At 41.7% G+C, this 8,550-nt stretch overlaps 1 protein-coding gene across 1 annotated transcript in view; it reads left to right on the top strand.

The window, feature by feature from the left end:
• The first annotated feature begins 548 nt into the window (after nt 1-548).
• The window catches only part of SBSPON (somatomedin B and thrombospondin, type 1 domain containing), a 9,592-nt gene continuing 1,590 nt past the window's right edge, over nt 549-8,550 (top strand). Inside the window, exons 1-3 of the mRNA XM_009995606.1 lie at nt 549-675; nt 6,976-7,170; nt 7,571-7,661. Coding sequence (XP_009993908.1) covers nt 549-675; nt 6,976-7,170; nt 7,571-7,661 — 413 coding nt within the window. The remainder of the gene's footprint in view (nt 676-6,975; nt 7,171-7,570; nt 7,662-8,550) is intronic.

Raw genomic sequence — 8,550 nt, 5'->3', positions numbered from 1 at the left:
GGGGGGCAGGCTGATCCCCTGGGCACCCCTGGACCTTTCTTCAGGTGTAGTTCGCCGGCTGGTTGCCGGTGCTTTGCAGGCTGGAGGCTTTCCTGGGGTTTGAGGGGGTCCTGCAAGGCCGAATTCTGCCCGGGTGTCACCATCCTGGGTGCGAGGGCATGAAGAGGCACCAGGCTGGGGCTGTGTGAGGGGAGCAGCAGGCACGGGAGTGGGAAGAGGAGCAGCTTTCCCCACACTAGGCATTCGCTAGGTTTCTGGATCAGGTTTGCCTGTCTGCAGTTATTTTCCCTCTAAAACGTGTTGTTACTTACTTTTCACTCACGCTTGTCCCAAATGCACATCAATCACTCTGGGAATGTAGGATTACAGACACAACAGGGAGATTAATTTAGTACTGTCTGTGTCTCTGAGCTGGTTCCTCGCGTCTTGCCTAATATCAGTGAAATACTTTGGTACATCGCCGGGCTGAGGTTTTGTCCTCATTTCTAGGGGCAGGAATCAGCAAGGATCCATGGTGAGGGCAAGGACTTCAAAATGAGCATAGGGGAATGAGTGAGAGGGTCCTCTGCCGAGATGCAGGGGAAGGCAGAGAGCAGTGCAAGGAGGGGAAAGTGGCCTGGTTCTACCAAACTGGACCCAGCAGCCTTGAAAGTGTTGACACTCCCTCTCGTTGTGGTATTTCTACCCATTGCGCTCTTCACAGTTTGTCCCCCTCCCTCTTGTCTGTGATGTGGGACGCTGGCCTTGCTTTACAGGTACTAGCACTCGGCCTCATCCCAGCTGCCTGGATGCAGGCCAGCCTACAGCCAAAAAGCCATGAGTCCCCACTGCACAGTCCTGCTAATGAGGGTGTATTTAGCAGGCTCAGCGCCGTGCTGACATAGCCACATAGCTTTGGGACCCAAGTTGGCTTGCGCTTGCCTGGTTTGGGAATGGGGGGGTATGTCTGTCAGAAGGCGTGGACCTGTCCTAGGAACTGTAAAGCTGCACAGAAACATTCAGCAGAGCAGAACTCTGACCCAAGGTCTCCAGAGCAAACACTGTCAGTTCTCTGACTGCTAAATAATCTCTCCAGAAGAACAGATGGGAAAAAAACCATGCACCACGATGTCTGACAGGAGGCAGAATCTTTAAAGTTAGCATTTTTAAATATATTTATTGTTCGTTCAGGAAAATCAAGAGAGGGAGAATGGACAAGATGCTTGCTTGTCATATCATTACAGCCTACTGACCCTTCAGTAAATAATTTTATTTTTTTTAATATTCAACAGGAGACAGCTAATAAAGGCACATAGCATTAGCATTAAAACAGAGTTGTAATCTGATAAAAATGTCTGTGCTCTTCAAAAAGAAGACCAAATTCGTGCTTGAAAAGTTCTGTTTTTAGACACTTTTCTTACAGTGACTTCTGGCACCTGATGATGCGTTACTGTTATCAAGACAGTATTCTTGGTCTCAGGCTCAGTGGTAGTTGCCTGGAAAGGCATGATATGTTTGTGCTGTCTGGCCTGTACCCTGGTGGACTTTGGGGGTGCTCGATCCAGGCAGAAAGGTGGAATTTTAGTGAAGTGTCTCTCTGTCTGTGTCTCCTGCACCAGAGCTGGAATTTGACAGTCTATGGTGGCCCAGCAGGGAGCTAAACCCTGTTTCTGTTTCCTATATTGCCCATTTCTGCCTGGTTTGCCTCCCTGCAGTGCCTCATTACCCAGTTGTGTGAGCACCAATGTTAGTGCAAGCAAAGAGAGCAGAACATTTTGCATGGGTGTAGCACGGGAGGACAGGACTTTGGCAGCCTGGCAGGCAAGGTGGTCCGATAGCTCATACATCCAAAAGCTACAAAATGCATCACAAGAAGTCATTCTTTTGAAGGCAAAAGATATATGTACTTTCTATATGCAAGCAGCCATATTTTGCATAAGTAGAAATTCTAAATGGTTCCAGTGGGAGTTTGTATCAACTTAGATGGCAGTTTTTAAAGTTGGTGTTGTTCCTTTTGGATGTTGAGGTCTCACTATTGAATGTTTCTAAATTCTGCCCATGTGTTTAATGACATCAAGGGTGTTTATTGCACGATTCACTCTGAAATACTTTTGAATGTAGAGTTCTAAAATTGATGACAGATGTTAAGGAAGGTGACCAATGGTTCTGGTGGTACATCCTGTTCACCACTCATTATTTCAGCACCAACTTAAATGATATTTCATCCTTTTATAAATATTTAACAGATCTAAGCATTTGGGGAACTTGCAAAGTACCTCAAGTATATGTAATCAAGAAATGTGTTAGGAATAATATGAAAACAGTCACAGAATCACAGAATCTTAGGGGTTGGAAGGGACCTCAAAAGATCATCTAGTCCAACCCCCCTGCCAGAGCAGGATCCCCTAGAGTACATATAGAGAGCATATAGAGTGCAATACTCCAATATAACAGAAACCGCTGAAAGGAGAGGTGTCCTAAAGCTGTTAATGCCATGGTTAAATTCTGTCCTGCCTGACAATCACAGTAGCTCTGGCACTTCATGAAAAGATGTCTCAGTGGTAAGTCTAAGGTGTTGTTTTTTTAAAAAAAAATCCCTACAGATCTTTAAAAATAAATGTCCTTATAGTTCTAACAATTAAGAATATTTTTGTACATAGAGAACATTTTAAATAGAAACTACTGTACAGTGAGGAAGCCTGGAAAAAGGATGACTTTGTCATTTGAATAGAAGTGTTTACTCTGAACAAATCTGCAGATCCTTATACATTACAACATACATTATGCAGTAATTCAGTGAAGATACTGTAATCCTCTTTTTTCAGGGATGGAAAAAAAAATAAAGTAGTGTGACTCAGAAATCTATGATTCACATTCCTGTAAATGGAAAAAAAAATAGTTCTGACCACTCAAGTTGTGTTTCATAGGATAACAATGTAATTTTTCTGTGTATTTTTGTGTATTATTCTGTGTATTTATTCCAAGTGTCTCATTAGCTTCCACATTTTGGTATGTACCTGTGTACAAATCCTGTTCTTCAGGTTCCTTTGACTTGCATCCTTCTCATTGTTTCAATGAATTGTCATCTACTATCATTGTGTTAAATAATCTGGACTGAGAGCAACATAGGCAGAGACCATGAAGATGTAGCTATGGGTCCCTAATACTTCTTTTTGTATTTCAAGAGATGGCACCATTCCCTTTATGTCAGCTCTGAGACCCGTTCTCTGTCCTACTGGGGAATTTGACATCTTTCCAATGAGGCACAAAACTGTTGCACTGTCCCTTAATAGTCACTGGGTATTGACTGCAAGAGCGACATTATTATCCCACTAGCTAAATTCCATTCTAGGAAGCCAATATTCTTATTATTCCACATGACTAAGGCAATTCATACTTCTTGTCTTAAGTCTTGATGACCATAAAATTGCCATGTATTTCTGCAGATGACCAATATTTAACTGTCAGTTTGGTTTAGTTCCAGTAAGATGTGAAGTAATCGCTTCAATTTGTGTGCAGCTGCTGTCTCTTGGGGAGTTTTCTGTATGGAAAATGTGAGGTTAGACATTATGTTGTCTGCATATCAAGGTGCTAACAGGAGATTTAAATTTAAATGTAGAAATTCTTACTTCTGCAGGTCAGTCATACAGCCAACTTGGAAGAGAGTCAACAGATAAGGAAACTGGTCTAGATGACATTTTCTGTCTTTTGGGTACTTCAGGCGGAACTAAGATGTGTGATCAGGCATTGATGTCTATGCCTGTATTATTAAATTAAGTGGGGCCAAGAACTTCTTTTCTGGCCCTGCAGCCAGGCTGGAAAGACTTTGATGTTCATACTGCATTTAGCACTTGTCCTGGCTATCCCATGGTGGGATCTAAGACATCTTTGCTATTACTGGTTTTCTTTTTTTCTAGTTCAAAATGCTTGAAACGAATGTTTGAGGTTTGTGCTGCAGCATATTAGAGCGGTGCCTTCACAGCCACCACTTCACAGAGATTGTGTCATGTCCCCTGGATGCCTTGACGAGTCTGAAGGCAGTGCCTGGTGGTGCAGTGTCAAACCATGTGCTTTTTCAGTGCTGTTTTCCAGTGCTGTTCTACAAATCATACCCAGGAGCTGTCTGGGAAGATGTGTTTAGGTAGAAGAAAATGCAAGAAAATGCTAACTGGTAAGCACGATGGGAAGTCAGTGACCCAATGCCCAGGGCTGCTCTGTGGTTCTGTTACACTGGAGTTCCTTAGGGCGTGGGATGTAGCATCATTGCCCACTTGTATGCCTGGTGCTGTTGGGCCACTCAAAAGTGAGCAAGTTTGGTCAGAACAGGTGCACAGTGAGAGGAAAGGAGGAGAATTGTAATAGTGTGGTAAGGACATCTGCCAGGGGTTTTATCTGCTTTATGATGTCTGCAGTGCTCCAAGACCTTAGAGATATAGTGACAGAGCAAACCCAGCAATTTCTGTCTTATGAAGTGCTACAAATACAAAGAAGTTGTCACATTTTAGTCGCAATGTCTTGTACTGGCAGAATCCTAGAGGGCAAAAAGTATTTTCCTGAAAGACTAGTTTGGTCCCATCACTTTTCTTCAACATTGATACAAATACTTAATTAGTGGCTATGCTATGAAACTTCCTGTGGATTTAAATTGTAATCAGGAAATACAGAACAACAACAACAAAAAAGTCAAAACCTTGTATCTTCCATTACAAGCTAATGGAAAACAGCATCCATGGGAAGAGGAAGAGCTTCATTTACCTTTTTTTTTTTTTGTAAGACATAATGTGCTAGTATTTCAATTACATTACATTAATTATAACATTACTGAAAAAGCAAACCCATCAAGGACTAAAAGCAGATAAAGTGCTGCAGTGCTTTGATTGCATGTCTCATTTTTTGGTGAAGGACAGCTGCAGACGTGGCCATTCTCTGCTTCCCCAGCAGCAAACCATGAGTGCATGGGAAGGACAGTCCTGCCGCTTGTGTCCAGGCAGAGGACATTCTCCCTAGACACAAAGCTGTAGAGAGGGGAGGTGGCCCAGACAAATGTGGCTACTCAACCAAGAACACCTGCCAGGTGGCCTCCAGGAGAAGATGCTGGTGGGGAATGGACCACTAATCAAATAAAATGTCCTTGCAGACCACAGCTTGAAGACTATTCATGAAAGGAAATGATTATTCCTCTTGATGGATACCTATGTGTGAGCCATTTTTTTTTACCTGTTCTTTCACTGCTCTGCCTGCTGAGGCTGAAGTTCCTTGTTGGAGGGGTTGTGTTTGTTCCATCACTAAGCACCCAGAGATCATCCTCATGACCTCGTAGGGGTCAACACTCAGTTTTGAAGAGCTGTGAAATTGTTAGGCCACACAGTTTTCAAAACCTGAGGCTTGGTGCTCCTGTAGATGAGGCTGAGGAAAGTTCAGTTTCATGGAGATGTGAAATAGTTGTTTTTTTTTCCTATTGTGTACTGTGTTAATGGACAAATGAAGTGAAGAGCTGTGTGTTATATATCTTTCTGCTCAGAGATAATGTGTCCATCCTCTGTTTCTGTATTCTAGGAATCCAGCTGCAAAACCTTTTCTTCCAGTGTAGATTGTTTGTATCTACCTGGAAGATACCTGGCAGAGTATGAATGAGGAATGCAAGAGAAGGGATAATTGCAGATCAGAAAAATGCTTATGCTTAACATGAGAACTACAAGGAACATACCAGTTAGATGCACTGTAGGGAATAAAACAAGGAAGGAAGTGGCCAGTGGATAGCAGATATGGTAGAACTGAGAATTTCTGAGTTTCAAGACAATAGATGTTTATAGTCTATAATTTACATCTCTCCTGGAAAGGTTACAAAAAGTGACAAACACAAAATAAGGGCTCATTCTTGACGATTTAGGTTTTTTTCTAAAGAACTTGCATGTTAATAAAACAAGGTGTCAAAGGCCATGGCTAAAGGTTTCAACCTTTACCAGAAAAATACCACAGAATACAAAACAAAGGATTTCTCTTTCTTCATCTGATACCTTTGAGACCCTCACCTAATATATATTCATTTAATAGATAAAGGGGCAAGTTATTTGCACCTGAGTATTAGTCTGGGTTAGGATAAACCAAAGGTACTAGTGTATGGTACCTGTGCTATTGATCCTCTCTGCCTGAGGGAAATTCAGTTTCTAATGAATCAAAGGTTACTCTCAAAATAATTGCACTTTCCCCAGAATGTTTTAGTTGAGTTCAGAGGAAGTTTGTGATCCATGAAAACTAAAAGTCCAGTGGAATATTTTGTAGATGGGAATGGGCAGGACCAGGACTTTAAATTACATTTTTTCATTTTATCTAGTATGTTTAAAGATCTGCATTGTTGTAAAGCTTTATCTGTATCAGAAGCTATAAAGACACAGAAACACAGCTCTACACACATCCCTTGTTGTGAGACTAAACAAAGCCAAAATTGTAACCAAAAATTGTCTTTGCAGTGAGGACTGTGGAGCAGGATGTCCTGTGCAAAGCTGTGGCAGTGTAACTTCCTTCAGTGTTGAAGCAAAAAGGGTTAGGAATCAGTCTGAGGGGAACGAAGAAGGCTGAAAGGCTTTCTGATTTCTGCTACTTTATTTTTTTGGTCTCTAAAGAAAATCTGGTGGTGTAGGAACTGCCAAAATAGGTTAGACCATTCACTGGTCTCGATAATCCATGAGCTGGTGTCCTTCACCAGCTAATGCTTCAGAAGAGGGTACGGAAGAACCCCACAGCTGTAGTCAAAGGTTTCCATGAGGAGCTTTCTTTCTGGACAAGGGATGGAACAGGGAGGCAAGCACTGCAGCCAGGTTTGAATGCTAAATCTGAAGATGCAAACTCCTAGAAGAGCATTTAAAACCCAATAAATAAAAGTATGCAAGAAAGAAAAAACCAGACACAGTCTTATTACTCAAGCTTCTGAAAGTAATTAGGATAAAACAGAAGCCTTGCTTTGACTACTAGTAATGTTTTAATACTGCTTTGCAGCTCTTCCATGCGTTGTGGGGGAGTGGAGTCACTGGAGTGGCTGTGCAGAACAGTGTCAACCAAATCTGCGGATACGCAGGCGCTACGTACAACAGGAACCGAAAAACGGTGGAGAGCCTTGTCCTGCTGTGGAGGAGAAGGCTGGCTGCCTGGAATACCTGACTTACCAGGGAGAGGACTGCGGCCATGAACACGGTATCCTCCCTTTGCTTTATCTGTACATTGTGCCCATCAGAGCTTTCATAAATTTTACTGATGTCAGTAAACATAAAAAATAAATCTGCAGCTAGCTGGTTAAAAATACAATTTAAAACCTTAGTTTCTATTGTTATATCTATCGTATATATATAAAAATAACATCCTGTTTCCTCACTAACTAGATGGCATGGATTTCTAAATGTATTTCTTCTGAGTAAGTAGAGAGATTAGCTGTAAGGAATGGAGTTGAGGTCTGATGTTGCCAACATTTTATCAGTTTTTCAAGTCAGTCAGCATCACCATCCACAAGCTCCTGATTCATTCACCCACTGTTACAGGAATTGAAATATGACTCAACTGTGTCTTGCTGCCTTACTGTAACTGTTTTCTTCCTCAGTCCCTGCTTTCATAACTACCTCTGAATACGGTAAAGAAAGAAAACGACGAGCAGCATCTTCTCTCTGGCCTTCAGATAAAGAAGACACTGGGTAAACTATTACTCATAAGCATGTGGGGCACCTTATTCAATAGAACATAGCCTGCTACAGGGAAAAATGTAATTGAATTTGCAAGAATTAAACATTAAGCTATAGCTTGTGCTGTTTTTCTCTCCTGCAGTTCATTTGCACGCTCTAGATGTTTTTTATTACTTGCTAATTGTCCTGAATTAGACATTGGGGTCACAGCAAATGTGAGGATAGCTGCTTTTGAAACCAAACAGTAAATAATGCTAAACCAAGGCTGAATAAATGTAAGTCTGAGAAATTAGGTCTCTGAAAAAACAAAATGGACTGAACATGATCAGTCTCAAGACACCTTTGTTTTTTCTTGAAATTGACACAAGCAGTAAAAACATTTTTTTTAGTAACCAGTACAGATGGCTATGGTGTTTAAATTAGGCTATTATTTGGTCTGTAATGCTCATAATGATTTGCCCAATGCTACTTTCACCAGAACAATAAAGCCCATTGCTATTCTTGAAGCTTCCTTTCCATTTTTTTAGCAGCATATGAGAAAAAAATATAGAATCATAGAACGGTTAGGGTTAGAAGGAACCTTAAAGATCATCTAGTTCCACCCCCCCTGCATCAGCAGGGACACCTCCCACTAGACCAGGTTCCTCAAAGCCCCATCCAACCTGGTCTTGAACACTTCCAGGGAGGGGGCATCCACAGCTTCCCTGGGCAACCTGTTCCAGTGTCTCGCCACCCTCACAGTACCCTCTTTCAGTTTTAAACCATTCCCCTTTGTCAGAAACACGACTTGATAGCAATGATGTCTAACTTGAACTTCACAAATACCACCCACATGATATGAAGTACATTTAAAGTTTATACCTAGCTTGTGCTTCATCTGTTGTAACTAAATGATTTTCCT

This window comes from Chaetura pelagica, unplaced genomic scaffold (assembly GCF_000747805.2).
Source record: "Chaetura pelagica isolate M959 unplaced genomic scaffold, ChaPel_1.0 scaffold83, whole genome shotgun sequence".
In the NCBI taxonomy this organism is placed as follows: domain Eukaryota; kingdom Metazoa; phylum Chordata; class Aves; order Apodiformes; family Apodidae; genus Chaetura; species Chaetura pelagica.
The sequence above is the reverse complement of the archived record's forward strand: the minus strand, read 5'-3'. Positions and strand labels throughout refer to the sequence as shown.